The sequence below is a fragment of the Haliotis rubra genome, unplaced genomic scaffold, assembly GCF_003918875.1.
Source record: "Haliotis rubra isolate DU_JTF1 unplaced genomic scaffold, ASM391887v1 Scf173, whole genome shotgun sequence".
Taxonomy (NCBI): domain Eukaryota; kingdom Metazoa; phylum Mollusca; class Gastropoda; order Lepetellida; family Haliotidae; genus Haliotis; species Haliotis rubra.
This window is the reverse complement of record NW_025765703.1, coordinates 1463202-1482270: the sequence shown is the minus strand read 5'-3', so window position 1 is coordinate 1482270 and position 19069 is coordinate 1463202. Positions and strand designations below refer to the sequence as shown.

At 41.5% G+C, this 19069-nt stretch overlaps 1 protein-coding gene across 1 annotated transcript; it reads left to right on the top strand.

The window, feature by feature from the left end:
- Positions 1-507: 507 nt before the first annotated feature.
- LOC124272822 (phosphatidylinositol 3-kinase regulatory subunit gamma-like) lies at positions 508-17402 on the top strand. The gene is made up of 9 exons (XM_046708045.1): positions 508-654; positions 1917-2005; positions 2666-2758; positions 3695-3878; positions 4570-4701; positions 5791-5909; positions 6045-6221; positions 7697-7903; positions 16788-17402. The coding sequence occupies exons 1-9, from the start codon at positions 634-636 to the stop codon at positions 16987-16989; spliced, it is 1224 nt and encodes a 407-aa protein (XP_046564001.1). The 5' UTR covers positions 508-633; the 3' UTR covers positions 16990-17402.
- Positions 17403-19069: the final 1667 nt, after the last annotated feature.

Here is a 19069-nt window from a genome sequence, read left to right as displayed (position 1 = left end):
TTAATTAAAGTGATGTAGACCCAGGTCAATTATCTATTTTGTGGGGTTTTTTTAGCTGTAAGTGATGAAGACCCAAATTAATTTTCTACGTTACGGTTCTTAAGCTAAAGTGATGTAGACTCTTATCACCTTCTGTCTAGAGAGGGTTTGTGTCACAGATAGAAAGAAATAAATTAGTTAGAAATACGGATGTAGTCGCCTTACACTTTTACCATTGAAGAAGGAAGTAGAAGCGAAAAAATGCGTTCTTATTACAAGTGTTGCTTTAGAAACTAAACAACCAAAACATTTCCTCGTTCATCTCTTATCTTATTAAGCCATTCATATTCATTAATATATGAAAATTATATTTCTTGTTATTATTGTTTGTGTTTTTGTAAAGCCATGAAACACACACAATATATGGAAATGTATTAACAAACTCAGTGATGAATACCATTTTGTCATATTGCTATCTTGCAGTTGGACAGTGGTCACGTGATATGCTGAACATGACCTCGTTTTCGATACTCAACTCTACTTCCGGGTTGGGAATGTCACAATAGTTTTTGCTAAGGAGAGAACCAGCTATTTCCTTGTTTTGGCAGTACCATGAAGTGATTTCATTAGATGTAGAGACAAATAGCAAGTCTCATGTCTGGCGAAAATACACAGGTAAATTTAGATTATGTGCCTTTGTTTCATACGCGAATGTGACCGAAAGTCTTTTGAGGGAAGCCTAAATCATTGATCAACTGGGAGAGAAAAAAATAGGTCACGTCGACAGTGTACCATCTGATTTTTCGCCAGTTGAGATTTCATTAGGGCACTGGTCATTATCAATTGCTAATGATACACGATGAATATCCGTCTGAAAATGGAATAAGAGTGACAATAATTACAAAATGTGTTACTGTAATAGCCCGGTAAAATCCTAGACGCACGTGTAACACGACATGAAGTCACTAATGTTGACAGAAGCTATGTCTTTATTCAAAAGTATAGAAGTCAGACATGTGCATAGTCAGAAATGTGAAATTATTGACCTGTCACGTAACCGTGGCGTTCCCATAGTATCCTGAGTGAATGTTTGTCATTATGCAATATCATTATCACAGGATAAAACAGTTTGGGTAGTCCTGTGGGTAAAGTACCCACCTGCCCCGAGTCCCCGTTCCACCTGGTCTATCCCTAACATGAATAGTACTTACCAGGATTTAAACAGAACAAAATGTTCAGTTCTGTTAGGCGGTAGTGGGGTAGCCTAGTGGTTAAAGCATTCGCTCGTAATCGTAACGACAAAGACCAAGGTTCGATTCCCCTCATGGGTAAACTGTGTGAAGCCCATTTCTGGAGTCCCCCCGCCTTGATATTGCTTGCCTTAACACCTTAAGAGTAACTAACTTTTCTTGGTTATTGTGAAAGCCATGCATAATTTGCAGCCCCTCGAAGTTTTGCGCTTTTGGGGAAAAAACATTGTCAAAATCAACATACATCATATTGCCTGTAGGAAAAACAGACTTGGTCTAGAAGATGTGAAATTTGTGATAAAACATCATCATGTAGACACATTGATTTACCATTTCAACTGTAATTATTGTTTTGCTAGGTTTTTGTTTTATATGCAGATCAGAATGATATTTGTGTTGGAAACTAAGCCGGAAATAGTGGTCACCTGCACACATATTTTCTCCCTAGGAGTGAGTCAGCTGAAAAGAAATCCTGATGATACAATGTAAATAAGATAATGTTAATGCATTATGTGTTAATTCTTATTAAATATACACATAATGCATCATCACTGTGTAATTATCTGAGTTATATTTCACTGAGAAATTCCTTTCTTTGTTGATTATTTATTGAATACAGTCAAGTAAGTGCAGCATTGCTCATACATGTGATGCAACACTCACCAGTTGATTATGTTCTGTTAATAGGCTCAAAGTGAGAATGACAACTACATGAAATGGACTGAGCCAGACAAAGGTCTCAAAAGGGCCCAGTGGTACTGGGGCGACATCTCCAGGTAGGTGTCCTATATCACACCGTGGTACTGGATGACATCTCCAGGTACTGGTTTCTTCAGGTATTGTCCTATCTCACACGTGGTACTGAGGTGACATCTTCAGGTAGTTGTCCTATATCACACTATGGTACTGGGTGACATCCCAGGTAGGTGTCATATATCAGGTGTGGTACTGGGCTTACATCTCTATATCATCACTCACACATGGTACTGGGTGACATCTCCAGGTAGGTGTCCTATATCACACTGTGATGGTACTGGGTGACATCTCCAGAGGCTGTCCTGTCTCACACTGTTGTACCTAGCAAAATCTGCACTGTTCTGTCTCACTGTGATACTGGGCAACATCTCCAGGCCTTAGTTTAAGTGTCAGGTTACGTGTGATACAATCTCCAGGCCTTAGTTTAAGTGTCAGTTTACGTGTGATACAATCTCCAGGCCTTAGTTTAAGTGTCAGGTTACGTGTGATACAATCTCCAGGCCTTAGTTTAAGTGTCAGGTTACGTGTGATAATACAATCTCCAGGCCTTAGTTTAAGTGTCAGGTTACGTGTGATACAATCTCCAGGCCTAGTTTAAGTGTCAGGTTACGTGTGATATAATCTCCAGGCCTTAGTTTAGTGTCAGGTTACGTGTGATACAATGAGTGATTATTTTACAGGATCGAGGCTGGAGAGAAACTATTTGACACCTCTGATGGCACCTTCTTAGTGAGAAACTCAACCACTCCAGGGGAATACACTCTGGTCCTCAGGTAAGTTCTCCTGGGGTCTGATCAATGCATAATGTTCTGAGTAGTACATCCATGACTTCTAATTAGTATCTCAGTGTCTGGTGATTACTCTTGTCTTCTGATCATCACACCTTTTCATATAGTTAATATGTTCTTTTCTGATCAGTACACGTCTTCTTACTAGTACTGCCTGATCTTCTTATCAGTACAATCATGTTTTTCTAATCAGTTTGACATGTGCTCGGAACACTACTCCTTTGATATCTGAATACTACACCCATGTTCTCTTTGTCAGCACAACCTGGTCCTCAGATCAGCTATTTAGTACATCTTTGTCCTCTTGTCAGGACATCCGTGTCCTCTGATCAGCATACTCTAGTGCTCTGATCAGTACATCCTTGTCTTCTAATCAGCTGATTAGTACATTCTTGTTCTCTGATCAGCTGATTAGTACATCCATAGTATGCTCAGGTGCTCTGATCAGTACATCCTTGTCCTCTTGTCAGTACATCCTTGTCCTCTGATTAGCTGATTAGTACATCCTTGTCCTCTGATCAGCTGATTAGTACATCCATAGTATACTCAGGTGCTCTGATCAGTACATCCTTGTCCTCTGATCAGCTGATTAGTACATCCTTGTCCTCAGATCAGCTAATTAGTACATCTTTGTTCTCATATAAGCTGATTAGTACATCCTTTTCTTCAGATCAGCTGATTAGTACATCCGTGCCCTCTGATCAGTATACTCAGGTGCTCTGATCAGTACGTCCTTGTCCTCTGATCAGCTGATTAGTACATCCTTGTCCTCTGATCAGCTGGTTAGCACATCCTTGTACTCAGATCAGCTGATTAGTACATCCTTGTCCTCTGATCAGTACACCCTTGTCCTCTGATCAGTACACCCTTGTCCTCTGGACAATACACCAATGCCTTGTCAAGTTTAGATGTTCTTTACAGGAAAGATGGCACCAATAAATGTATCAAGATCCTCCGCCAGAACAACCTGTTCGGTTTTGCGGAACCATGTGAATTCCCCTCTGTGGTGGAGCTGATAGAGAAATACCAGACAACATCACTGAAGATTCACAACCGCAGCCTCGATATCAAGCTACTATACCCATTCACACGGTTGGAGCATTCTGTGAGTCTATCAGAAACTACTTTTTCAAAATAACAAACTCATATTAAAGGGGCACTGATCCAGAGCAATTCCCTGGGACTGGTTGTTGCTTTTGTTATTGTTTTTTTCCCAAGACTACTTAGATTATATCCCATAATTCTTGACTAGTTAGTGATCTCTGCTGCGCCACCCACTAGCGCAATTGGTAGTATAAGGGCGTATCTTTACGTTGATCAACAAGGTTAAAATAACGTGTCGTCTTGGAATTAATTGGAAAATGTAGTTATCTTTTGTACCCATTAATATTTCCATCTTCATTATCATGATTACAAATGAAACCATTCTGAAATTTAACTTTATCTGTCAGTGGTAAAAAATGTCAGGATTTAAAGAAAACGAAGCATCCACCATTCTTATTGTCTCATTAAGGTTGAAGAAATTCTGTCATGGTGGACAGCTGCCCAGTCCTTGTGTCCGTCATGGTCAAGGGAGCAGGGACTGGCCACCTGGCAGCTACACATGTAATTACATTTATCACTCTGGATTAGTGCCCCTTTAATGAATCAGTTTTGAACCTATGAAATCTTGGCATAGTGAAAAGAATTCCAAGGCTTGAAATGATCACTGAGTAGATAATGTTTGTTATGTGTCATGGCTCTGTTGCTGGGAGTTACGACTGTATGTGTCATGTGTGTGCGTGTCGTGTTGTCAGTGGCTGACGGAGGAGGATGAAGGGGACAACCTCTACACCAAGCTGTCCAAACTGATGGAAGTCAACAAGAAGTACCTGGAGAAACACAAAGCCTATAATAACCACCATGACAACTACGACTTTCTCAGTATGGTAGGCACTGCTTTCTACATCCACCACCTCCATGACCTTGATGTTCTTAGTATGGTAGGCACTGCTTTCTACATCCACCACCTTGATGTTCTTAGTATGGTAGGCACTGCTTTCTACATCCACCACCTCCATGACCTTGATGTTCTCACATCCACCACCTCCATGACCTTGATGTTCTTAGTATGGTAGGCACTGCTTTCTACATCCACCACCTCCATGACCTTGATGTTCTTAGTATGGTAGGCACTGCTTTCTACATCCACCACCTCCATGACCTTGATGTTCTTAGTATGGTAGGCACTGCTTTCTACATCCACCACCTCCATGACCTTGATGTTCTCAGTATGGTAGGCACTGCTTTCTACATCCACCACCTCCATGACCTTGATGTTCTTAGTATGGTAGGCACTGCTTTCTACATCCACCACCTCCATGACCTTGATGTTCTCAGTATGACCTTGATGTTCTTAGTATGGTAGGCACTGCTTTCTACATCCACCACCTCCATGACCTTGATGTTCTTAGTATGGTAGGCACTGCTTTCTACATCCACCACCTCCATGACCTTGATGTTCTTAGCATGGTAGGCACTGCTTTCTACATCCACCACCTCCATGACCTTGATGTTCTTAGTATGGTAGGCACTGCTTTCTACATCCACCACCTCCATGACCTTGATGTTCTTAGCATGGTAGGCACTGCTTTCTACATCCACCACCTCCACATGACCTTGATGTTCTTAGTATGGTAGGCACTGCTTTCTACATCCACCACCTCCATGACCTTGATGTTCTTAGTATGGTAGGCACTGCTTTCTACATCCACCACCTCCATGACCTTGATGTTCTTAGTATGGTAGGCACTGCTTTCTACATCCACCACCTCCATGACCTTGATGTTCTTAGTATGGTAGGCACTGCTTTCTACATCCACCACCTCCATGACCTTGATGTTCTCAGTATGGTAGGCACTGCTTTCTACATCCACCACCTCCATGACCTTGATGTTCTCAGTATGGTCGTGACCTTGGTGCCAAGATGAAAACAAAGCTTTCTATATGTAACTGTAATATTATTCTGGTGTCTGCAGGAGATCCAGCGCTGTTACTTGTCCCTGGATGCGATGATGAAGATGCAGAGCATGATGGAGGAGCAGCAGAAGACGTTGCTGCAGCACCAGGGCCAACTGAGTCAGCATGAGATTCCCCTGTACGTTTAACTACTGTGTAACTTATCACATGACATGGTTGTCCCATGCTGTTGTCACTTTCATAAATCTGTCTGTAGAGTAATTACTGAAACTGTCGGCTGTGGTCTGTTGATATTCTTGTGTTCTGGATTTAGGTTTGAGCGGAACATGAAGCTGCAGGAGAATCGCCTGGTGTCACTGAAGGAGAGCTATGACAAGCAGAGACGTCTGGCAGACCAGATGAACAGTGACAATAACAGGGCCATCAATGACATGATCAACCTAAGGCCGGAAGTGAAGCGGCTTGGTAATCAGCGTGAAGAAATGAGGAGGTAGGGGCACATGTTGGTAGTTAGTGGGAAGAAATGAAGAGGGCACATGTTGGTAATTACTGGGAAGAAATGAAGAGGGCACATGTTGGTAATTACTGGGAAGAAATGAAGAGGGCACATGTTGGTAATTACTGGGAAGAAATGAAGAGGGCACATGTTGGTAATTACTGGGAAGAAATGAGGAGGGCCCATGTTGGTAATTACTGTGAAGAAATGAGGAGGGCACATGTTGGTAATTACTGGGAAGAAATGAAGAGGGCACATGTTGGTAATTACTGGGAAGAAATGAAGAGGGCACATGTTGGTAATTACTGGGAAGAAATGAAGAGGGCACATGTTGGTAATTACTGTGAAGAAATGAAGAGGGCACATGTTGGTAATTACTGGGAAGAAATGAGGAGGGCACATGTTGGTAATTACTGGGAAGAAATGAAGAGGGCACATGTTGGTAATTACTGTTGGTAATTACTGGGAAATAGAAATGAAGAGGGCACATGGGAAGGATTGAGGAGGGAAGTACATGTTGGTAATTACTGGGAAGAAATGAAGAGGGCACATGTTGGTAATTACTGGGAAGAAATGAGGAGGGCACATGTTGGTAATTACTGGGAAGAAATGAGGAGGGCACATGTTGGTAATTACTGGGAAGACTGAATGACTGACTGAGTTTGGTTTTACGCCTCTTTTAGCAATATTCCAGTAATATCACGGCGGGGGACACCAGAAATGGGCTTCACACATTGTACCCATGTGGGGATTGGAACCCGGGTCTTCGGCGTGACGAGCCAACGCTTAAAGCACTAGGCTACCCCATTACTGGGAAGAAATGAGGAGGGCACATGTTGGTAATTACTGGGAAGAAATGAGAAGGGCACATGTTGGTAGTTAGTGGAAAGAATTGAGGAGGGCACATGTTGGTAGTTGGTAGAAAGGATTGAGGAGGGCACATGTTAGTAGTTAGTGGGAAGGATTGAGGAGGGCACATGTTGGTAATTACTGGGAAGAAAATGAGCAGGGCACATGTTGGTAATTACTGGGAAGAAATGAGGAGGGCACATGTTGGTAATAACTGGGAAGAAATGAAGGCACATGTTGGTAATTACTGGGAAGAAATGAAGAGGGCACATGTTGGTAATTACTGGGAAGAAATGAGGAGGCCACATGTTGGTAATTACTGGGAAGAAATGAGGAGGGCACATGTTGGTAGTTAGTGGGAAGAAATGAGGAGGGCACATGTTGGTAGTTAGTGGGTTTCTCAGTCAGTCAGTGTGATAGCATGCGAAAGTGTGGCATTGTCTCCATTGGCTAGCACTATAAAATCGGTACTTGCCTGGACAGGCACCAGGCGACACATGAGGGCACAATCGTGCATGTATGTTGCTATGTAAGTGCATTAGTCTTGAAAGTGACATAAAACCCCATGTCATTTCTCCTAATGTAAGCAAACTAGTATTTTGGTTGTATTTGTGTTTTAGGAATGTCCTGAATGAGGGCTTGAGTCAGGACTTTGTCGATGGGCTCCTGGAAGAGGAGAAGGGTGTGTCGCTCTGTCATTACAACCAGGACAGCTGGTACGTCCGGTGTGACCGGCCTGAGGCCGAGAACCTGCTTGCCAACAAATCCCATGGAACCTTTCTTGTACGTCCTAAGTCTGACAACAACCAGCATGCACTCTCTGTCATGTAAGTCATACTCCTAACATCTTACTGTGGTGTCATAGTGGTAAACATGAATAAATAATACAAAATGAACTACTGTAAACGTATTATATTTCGCGCAGGTTTTATTTTCGCGCTTTTCGCGCAAAACATTTTAGCACAAAAATTTATACACCGCGAATAAACCTGTCATTCATTCAGTCTAGCCCCTGAGTTGTTACCATAACACATCAAGTTTGAAGACAGAAATCTACGGGAATCTTAAAATGTTGACTGATAGTAGCATAAAGAATCATACTTAACTGTCGCTATAATGGATTTCCCAAAACATAATTAAATAATGAGCCAAATCCCATCGCCGAATTAGCGAAAACAGCAATGTGTGTTGTGGCCGCCATGGAAATTGGTCACATGACAGATGGTTTGATACAAAACAGATTACCATGAAACGACTCGGAAAGAAATAATACAGCAGTATTTTATTTATTCATTAAGATTTTATTTACCAGTCCATCATGAAGCGAATAGTCACTTAACACTCAATCATCTCATTCACAACAACCCGGCTTGTTTGAAATCACAAAGAGCTTCATATACAGTAGAAGTTAATTCGTCAGATTGTCAGAATTCTGAACATGAGACTGATGTGTTTTTCATCTCTTCCCTGAGTAAACGGATTACTGTGTACTAGTATATCGCACAGATAGGGATTTCCTGTGAGTAAGTTATAAACGCCGCATGACAGGTTGAGCCACTCTGATTGTTTTCACAGCTATTAGTGGCGACCAAAGAGACAGCTGGCAGTTCCGTCAATTACTGATTGCGCGAATAATTGACCGCTCGATGTAGTCTAAACTGTCAATTCCGCGAAAATTGCACCACGCAAAAATAAGTACGTTTACAGTATTTAATTGTTGTGGTACACATTGGAAACAAATCAGTATAGCTGTTATAGCTCTTCTTGTCGTAAACAAGTCTATATTATACAATTATAGACTAGTGAATTCGGTCAATACCTGTTTTTATGGATCCATAAAAACAGGTATTGACTGAATTCACCAGTCCATAATTGTTTTATTGTGTAATTACCAGAAAAAAGCTTCTAAAAACCAAAACATGTCCCATTTAGTCAAGAAAAGTAATTTTATTTTCACTACAAACCAGTAACGTTATGTCAACAATACTGTGACATGTAAACAATAGAATGACGTCATAGCTTGACGTCAAAATCTATTTTTAGTAACTCAATCAATATGACTTGGTTGGTCCTGGGCTGGTGTCAATATGCTTTTCTGTCGACGGTCACGTGACTGCTTCTACACCAATCAGGTAGCCGGGAAAATATGCTTACATAATAATAGGTATTGTTGTGGCAAACAGCCATATTAGCTATCGTGGTAAACAAGTCCACATCAGTCTATATCGGAAATTGTTGTGGTAAACTAATCTATGTTAGATATTGTAGTGGTAAACAAGTCTATATAGGCAATAGTTTGGGTAAACAAGTCTATATTAGCTATTGTTGTGGTAAACCAGTCCATATCGCCATTTGTTTGGGTAAACAAGTCTCTGTAAACTGTTGTCATGGTAAACATGAGTTATTTTTATTGGTTCCTGTGCCACAACTGAAGGTTTCAGATACTTACTATGACTTCAGTGATTCCCTGACACTGAAGCAGAAAATGTCAAACACATCTCCTCCTGTATTTACTGATTTGGGTAAGATCAGACCAATTTTATTTCTTGCTTTTACAAATCGAAAATAGCACATCAACAAATCCGCCGTTGAGCTCTGGTTAATCACGTTGTAAACTAGTGAAATTCAGTGCGGATTGCAATTAACAGTGTTTATCGTACATATCCATGGTTTTTCAGATGCTTAAAACGTGCAGGTTTTTTTTCAATAGTAATAGATGAACAGCGAAACATCGTAATAACTGTATCATAAATACATGTCGATCATCAGCCGAGTACTTACACCGCCATCCGAGAATATATGATGTCAGAAAAAACGTTTTATTTGATTAAATTCAATCCCATTTTCATTCATTAAAACTGTTTACAATAACAATGGAGAAACCGTGAGTGAAATGGCATTACCTCATTCCATACAACGGCCGCTTACCACATTCGTGAGGGTCCGTTTTTCGTGCCTACCGTGATAGCAACAATTTCACATTTTTCTCAGCAATCACGAACAGATTACAGCCTTATCATCCATTGACCCCAAGACCCGCGTTATTGACTCATTGAAGTCATATTTGACAATTAATTTTGCCAACATTTTGTTTTTACAATCAAAGTGGCCTGTACCGCGGGAAGTCAGCGGTGACTTGTCAAAATGTCTCCTACGTAAAATGTATCCAGCCAGGTAACCCAGAGTGCTTAGCAATGCTAATTATTATGTTAAATATGTTTGTAGAAAACATGCATTATACTTATACGATAGCAATATATAAGATCTCCGTTAGAATAACTGCTTGACATATAAATTATTCTGATAATGGAATAGAATTTATTTGATGTTATATTTTCGGATCGTTTTTAACTGAATCACCGGTACATTGGACCAAAACATCGATCTGTGCCCAGCTGATTGCTATTTCCGGCTTAGTTGAATAACAGGTAGCATGACAGGAACAACAATTGAATTATTATGTCTTGTGATGTTTGATTGCAAGTTTCATCTACATACATTTATTTTCATTTACAAAGTTTGTTTTGTTTTTTTCACCTCCAACAATACGATATAGTTTTGACTGGGCACAATACACGAAATAGCAGTTTTGTTATGTCCATGAAAAATATAATTTTACTTGGCCTTTGTTCTGCGTTACGTAATCGTTACTATAACGAGGGTGTCTAATAACGCGGGGGGTCATCCATGGACCCCAAGACCAGCGTTATGGCGAGGGATGACTGTATTCCATTTAAATACTAAAAGTAATTTAATTTTGGCAGTTAATGAAGTGCATATGGGGCAAAAAACAATCTAATAAAAATCTTTTTAGACTTATCCTATCTTACGGTATGCACCTCTCTTCTTCTACGACCATGTGTGGAAACGTGCTGTAGGCTAAGTTGAATCAAAACTTCCTGGCCTCTGACCAACTGACCTCTGTCCCCACTCCGATAGCAGACCTGTCAATCATCTCAATAAGCGTGCCGATCGCTCAGATGATCACGTGACGTTCTGTGCCTGTCATTCTCCTTCTTGTCGCTACACCGTGTAGACGCGTGCTGTTCTCTTAGTTAGACATTATTTGATTGTCAATATGGGAAATAAATCGAATCGATGTTCTTTTAAGAAACGCAAACTTTGTGGTCAGTGCAACAGCAACTATTCCGCTGCTGATCCACGCTTTGTGTGTGGATTGTATAGGCTGTTGTAGTTGGCCACATAGGTGTTCACACTTGAATGATGATGTTTTTTCGGAATATCGACGGGGTGCATCTAGACGTAGATCGGACAGAGATTGGAGTACAACTGCTGAAGGTCCTTCAACTTCTAAGTTTGCTAAATCAGAACGCTGTTCGATGAGAGCAGTTCGTCGATCTAATCTCCGTCCCCGGACGAAGATTTTTTAAAGGTGGCCTCAGACTCCTAATTGAGCGAGTATCTCCGTCGTCTCTTTCGTCCTCAACGTCTACGTCTAGTCCCGTCTCCAGACAAGTTTCATCTGCTCCGACAGTGGTACCTAGTGCTAACAACCTCTCACGTATTAAATGTGAATATTAGCAGAACATAACTCCAGATTCAAAGACAGGTGAACAGTTAGTATTTTGTCAAGTCACCATGGGCAGCAATGCAGGCTTCAATGCGGCGGGGCATACTACTGATCAAAGAAGTTAGAAAGTCGTGGCCCATGCTGTCCCAATATCGGACCACCTCTTCTTTCTTTTCAGCAATATTTGTCAGATTTTTCTTATTGACACTTTCCTGAGTCCCCAAACATTTCTATTGGATTTAGATCAGGGCTATAGCTTGGCCAGTGTAATAATGTCATATTTTGGACGATGTTTTGGGTCGTTGTCCTGCTGGAAAATCCAAAAATTTCCATAGAACATGTGAGCAGATGGAAGTAAATGTCCCTCGAGAATATCTGTGTACCGCTCACTGTTCATATTACCTTCAAATACACAGAGGGGCGTTGCCCCTAACACAGATATGCCACCGCACACGTTAAATTTCGGACTGTTCTTTGGGTGCTGATACAAAGGTTTTTCAGTTTGTTTGGTCCAGAATTTCAGTGTATGAACAGCCACACAGAACTGTCCCAGTTAACATTTCTATGCTGTAAGCACCAGTTCAACCTTCACTCCTTTTGTTCAGGGTTCATGATCGGTGATGGAATTCCTTGACTTTTCTGCCAACCCATTGCATGCAGCTCATTTCTAATTGTCTCCTTACAGACAGCCACAGTTCCTCTATCAATCATATCCAGCCTTACGTTTTCTAAACTCCTTCGTTTGTTTTAAGAAACAAGAATACCAAGCCGCCTCCTGTCACTGACAGTCAATTTTCTGGGCCTACCTGCGCCTCCCTGGTGCTCAATGCCATATCCATTTGCAATATTTTTCAAAACACGATAAACAGTGGACAAAGGGATGCCTGTTCTACTTAAAATCACTTTAGCTGATCTGATGTCCTTGTTATAATACTCTAAAATCAACTTCCTCTTCTCTAAATCATCCATACTGAGGATCACTGAAAATGTCGTCTGCTAGCAAGTAAACAAAGGGGGATAACTCTTCACAAACCAATGAAAAAAGATTAATGGAGTTGTCTCTCTTGAATGAAACCAAGCACTTGATAGCTGGTCAAGGTTGTTTATACTAGAAATCCAATTAAACATATTCCTAAAATTCTCAATAATTTCTGGTCATACTATAGTGCATCTTTTCAGCTGGTTGTACAGAGGTAGTAGTTATGTCAGTAGCGCAGCCCTACATTACGGCGGTGATTGATGATCCCGGATTTTTAAGATTCCTCCGTCATCTACCATCCCATCTTCACCTTTGACGAATGATTCGATTCACCGAATCTCCCCTTCGATCAGCTCTACAACCACCGGTTTGACGTATTGTCCAGAAACTTGCCGATGATGTGAAAGGAAGGGTGCTGAGGTTGATGAAACAGACCACGATTACACCCAGCGATACACCACAAAGCTGCTACGAGTAGTCTGTATACAGTAACAAGATTCAGTGAAGCGTCGTACAATATTCCTGAATATCAACCTTGTCTATTTATGCAAAGTTTCTGCGTGTGGTACCAGCAGTGATGTTTGGTCAAGTAGCTAGCATCACTTTACCCAGATTCTATGGGTTGGGACTCGCCTGGTTGATTGACATCCATGTTGTCCGTTTTTTGTCATTATTGCATTGTGGGTAGATTTGTAATGGCGGACTACTGTTTGTTTACCGGAGCCTTTTGATGATACAGTGACTATGAAGTACCCTGACAAACTAGTCTTGGTCCCACGAAGCGGATACCTATCCTTTCGAATGTTCCTGGGGTCACTGGTCTTTTTACCTCCGCCATTCCATCAACTTTACGACTGTTCCGGTAGATTGACTATCCCTTGCCTCGCATCTACTAACTGTTCACTCCATCTGGCGGACCAACACTTCATTTGGCGAACCATACGTTCCTGCGATCAATGATTATACGGCCTGTATCACTATGTGTACAATGTGAACGTTCCTGTAGATTGACTGACAATCTCCATGCCACGAACCTACTACATTCAGCACTTCTTCAGTACTGTCATACTGGCTTTACTAATCGAATGTATCCTATCTCAGGAGAGATTTCTTCTTCAGTGGCAGTAGTTGCTAGGCCTTTTGATATCAGCTCAAGCCTCAACGTACAGAGGCCATCCCCTACTTCGGCAGATACAGTGATTTCTACACCAGTATCTTGAGGCCGTCAATTGAACCCAAAGGAATTGAGTCGCTTTCCAGCACCCCTTCGTCCAGTCCTTCTGAATGTCTGCGCTGGAGTTTCTAAGGTACCCCTAGTGCTTTCGCAACCCAAGGTTCTTCGTCAGTTACAGACCTTTTTCTGTTGACGTCAGCTCAAGTTGTGACTCTGAGGGGATAGCTTCAACTACGGCCTCTCCAATATTTTCTGTGTCTGCATATCAGGATCGGCGACCCTCACACATTGATCTTTCTTTCTCCAGTGCTCCATCCCCATCTCCAGTGGTGTTTGGACGTGTTGAATGTTTGCGTCGAAGTCTCTTTAAGACCGTTTGCTCCAGTACATCACCTGTACGTAGACGCTTCTCTACACGGGTGGGGAGCTCACTTTCTCAATCAGCAGGTGGCAGGGCGGTGGTCACCCGCAGACCGTGCATGTCACATGAATGTTTGGAGCTCAGGGCAGTGATTCTTGCGATCACTCATTGGCAACACCTGTTACAATCAACCAAGCTTTTGATTCGATCGGACTATGCTGCAGTTGTGTGGCACATAAATCGAATGGGATCCACGGAGTCTCCTCAGCTTCTTCAGTGGACACAACAGTTTTTCCACTTAGTAGACTCTCACAACATCACGGTCCAGGCCAATCACATCCCGGGGATGACTTGAACGCGTATGTGTTTCCACCAGTGGCACTACTTCACGTATACTGCACAAGTTGCGTACAATGCAGCGGATGTCACTGATTTTGGGTTGCACCTTTTTGGCCCGACAGAAGTTTGTTCCTAGACCTGCAAGACTTGGTCGACCCATTCCAGTACCACTTCCCGATCACGCTTATCTTCTGGTTCATCTTCACTCCGATCAGCTGCATTGGTCTCCGCTCACACTTAATATTCACGCCTGGTGTATTTACATGAATTGCTAACTGCAAAGGGATATTCCAAGCAAGTCGCTACGGCGATTACCACGGCGCACCGAACTTCTACCTGGGCACTCTGTGATGACTATGGAAGAATTTTGAAGCGTACTGCAAGACGATGGGTATTATATCTCCCACTACAGCATCGCCTCAGATAGTCTTGGAGCACCTCCAGCATCCTAGAACTTCCAAGGAATTGAAGGGTTCTACCTTGTTTACATACCTGGCCATGCGTAACACAGTTATTGTGCCGGCTACGGGTGCGAAGGTGTCTACAGTCCCTGAGGTCCAGTCTCTCCGCAGATCTTACAAAGTTGCTGATCAATCCCAGAAGTTCCGGACACCAGCCTGGGACTTTACCGTGGTTTTTAATTTTCTCACGCCAGAGGAGTATGAACCTCTGACAGAGAAGGATTTCAAGCATGTCACGTTTAAGACTTTCTTCCTCCTGCGACTGCTGCCTCGAGAGGACTAAACATGCCAAAGCCCTCCCTGGTTTATGGTGGGATCTCGTCGCTGAAACCAGTTGCCTGGACAGCCGGACAGACTATTCGCCTTCCCACCGCTGTCTACTATTCTGGGCCCTGACGACACCAAGGATCTCTCCCTATGTCCTGTCCGGACTTTACGGGTCTTTTAGCTGCTTCCAAGGACCGTCGTAGGTTACGCAAGAGACTGTTTATTTCTCTGTCATTATCTCATCTACAGAAGTCTCTCGTACCACACTGACCTTCTGGATGCGATCTACCATCCTTCATGCCTACGCCTATGCTGACATTCCTCCTCCTACTACGATGACACTACATAGAACTGTTCCCTTCACGGCATCATGGAGGGTTGTTTTTTGGAGTTTGAATATGGTGTTCGTCTCACCCTACCTCCGGGATTTGTCTGTCACTGACGTGGAGGGTCTTCACCAAATGGGTCCTTTGGTTCTGGCGCAGCAGCTGTCGTCGGTTCGCAAACGCAGATAAGATGCAGTTCCTACCTTCCAGCGTGTGTCTCGAAGCAGGGACTGTCCAGACTAAGGTCTTCGACTTTAATTCACTGGGGTCACTTGATAAATCGTGGGGAGGCGGGGTCCACTTGCCAAACTGCGTCCTTTTGCTTGTCAAAAGTTGCAGCTGAAAACCACATTAATTCAGCACCGCCCACTCCCTAGAGTTTTTGTGCTGTGTAAGCTAAGGGGTTATCAGGAGCAACCCATCACAAGTTTCAGAGTTAGCATATCGGGAGTTGGTGCTTTCTACTGGCCTCCGTGTGTTATGCGACCTCACGGTTGTAGAGTTGACACAGGGTAATCTGCAGCCTGCCTTCCAACCTTGGGATAATGCATACCGTGAGATAGGATAAGTTTAAAAATTTGGAAATTTTACTATAAATTGTATACTTATATACTTATCCTATCTCACGCTATGGATACCCACCCGACCTGCCCCACATCACAGATTACTGGATGCTCCAAGACGAGAATGACAGGCACAGAACGTCACGTGATCATCTAATCGATCGGCATGCTTATTGAGATGATTGACAGGTCTGCTATCAGATTTGGGGCAGAGGTCAGGTGGTCAGAGGCCAGGAAGTTTTGATTCAACTTAGCCTACAGCATGTTTCCACACATCGTTGTAGAAGAAGAGAGGTGCATAGCGTGAGATAGGATAAGTATATAAATATACAATTTATAGTAAAATTTCCAATTCTTGTAACTTTACATTTTTCGCCAATGGAAACATTAGGATATTATTTTTTGAGCGGGGAAAAATTTTTAATTTTTTTTTTCCTATTCTTGAAAAAATATGACGGGCGGATCAGTAAAACAAGAAATAAAATTGTTCTGGCCTAAACTGCATATTGCATGTTGTAGTTATAGTGCCAAACATGGTAAATATGTTTTAAGTCAACATAATGATTTGTATGAAATTTTCAGTATGAAATTGAGATAATTCATGTATATCATGGAACATGTTAAAGATGTTCTTATGAGCACGAAATAGTTATTTTTCAGTATCAGTGTAGCATGTTTCAAATACAATTTTAAATGGTTTCTCTGTTCAGGTGTCGAGACCATGTCCAACACTGTATCATATTACACGTAAAAGGGCGTGGCTATGGCTTCACTGAAGATCTCTGTCTCTTTGGAACCCTCAAGGAACTTGTTATCAAGTATCGTCGCATCTCACTGGCTGAACACAACACTAACGCTGACGTGACTCTCATCTACCCACTACACTACTACCAGAAAGATCAGGCACATTGATGGCCAGCAGGTGGCGCCACCAGACAAACAATGTAACAAATCTGGGTATATTTTGAAGTCTGTTAAGGAAATCTCCACCAGTCACGTTATAGCAGTTTGAATCTTAGTCCTAAGCTTTTCAGTTTTACTCAAGCAGGAAGTGTCACTAGTTCCTTCTAAGTTAACTGAGATGGATGCCAGCAATAACTATGATAGGGACTTTTCTTCGTTGTGGGACAAGACAATCATTGTTTAGCTTGTAGGAAACCAATAATGATATTGCATTTAAATATGTAGCGTAAAGATCTAATGAATTTACTGGTCATGGGGGTGGTGGGGTAGCCTAGTAGTTAAAACGTTCAAGAAGACCCGGGTTTAATTCCCCACGTGGGTACAATGTGTGAAGCCCATTTCTAGTGTCCCCGCCGTGATGTTGCTGGAATATTGCTAAAGGCAGAATCAAACAAGACTGGATTCTATGATGGCCCTCATATGATACATTAGTAATGTTTGTCAGGATCTCGTACAGTTGGACGCTGGTATAAAACCTTGCCTATGTTGTTGTCCCCCAGGGAAGCAGTCAGACTGGTTTTTAGATTGTGTTATTTTATAAAATTACTGTTCTGTATATTAAGAAACTACATTCTGCATAATACCTATTATACTGGTCTTTGTTGAATAACGATAGTCTGCCAAACAGAGTATTTGTGAAGGAGACAACCAGCATTGTTTAATGTACATACATCCATTGTTGGTTTAATGTCTCAAGGTAATGACTTACTATAACTCCTGTCTTGAAGATTTCCTGCTCCCGTTTCTGATGATATAAATCAAATATGAATCTGGGACAGTGACATTGATTTTGCTTTCAAGGATTTGGAAAGTTTTCATAATATCATTACCAGTATTTAGCTGGTATTGAACTACAACCAAGGCACACAGAGTTAGCTCCCTTTGAATGTGTGTTGAATGTGGTTGGTTTCTTGGCCTGGATAAGTTGGAAACTTTAGCAGTGTTATTGTAAGGCAAAACTGGAACAATATGTCCATCTCAACATGCCAATGGGTTTGTTTGGTTTGTTCGACTGCCTGGTCTGATTCATTGTGTCACAGGATGTCAGTATTTAATATCCTTTTAGGAACCACTTTGTGTGATACTAAGTTCCCAAAATATAGCTTTGTTGTAATACCTGTGATAATTGAAGAAATTTGTATGTTATATAATTATATATATATACAACAAGTGTTTTGAAAATAAAATTGTAACCCTAAGTATTGTGACACAGATTTGACATGAGCGCAATACATTAGTGAGTACACGACAGAGAGTTGTTTGTGTGAAGTACACTTCAGTGTTGTTGCTGTGAGGGTATATTCTTCTACACCAACATTTGATCATGTTCACATTGGATATTTTTGTATCATTAACTCTTTGTCCAGTTTAAGGTAGGGATTATTCAAATGAAAAATCAAAACTTGTAATATCAAATATGTAAAGTTTAGTCTGTCTCAACGTATGTGAATTTAGGATGAAAATCCAACAATTGTGGATGTAGATTGTAGACGATGTACCAAGTAGGTATATCGTGATGGAATGTATTGCCACAAGGTCGTTCCTTGCTCCAAGTTTGTTTTTAACAAGTGAGTGTATCAAGCCCTACCATGTTACACATGAAAGTTGGAGGAAGCTCAGCGTTATACTAGCCTTGACCTACAGTTGTAGCTGTATCATAGTTCAACATATGAACACCGCAGCAAGCAGATAAAATTGATGCTACTTTACAAAATATTTTCTAAGCATTTTTCAAAATTAGTGTTTATTTTCAAAATGAATTTATTACCATTACCATGAATACATACATATATATATAAAATCTTATAACTGTTTACATATATATATTTTCTGCTTGAAAGACCATAGAAACAAGAGCCCTTTACTGTCTCTTAGTAAGGATTTTCTAAGAATTTCTGACTATCAGAATCAGATAGCTGTGATCAGACTGATTCCTTTCTTGCCATGCTGAACATCATAGCTGACTGAAATATGATGTTGAACATCGTAGTTCACTTACATTATGATGTTGAACATCAAAGTTGACTGT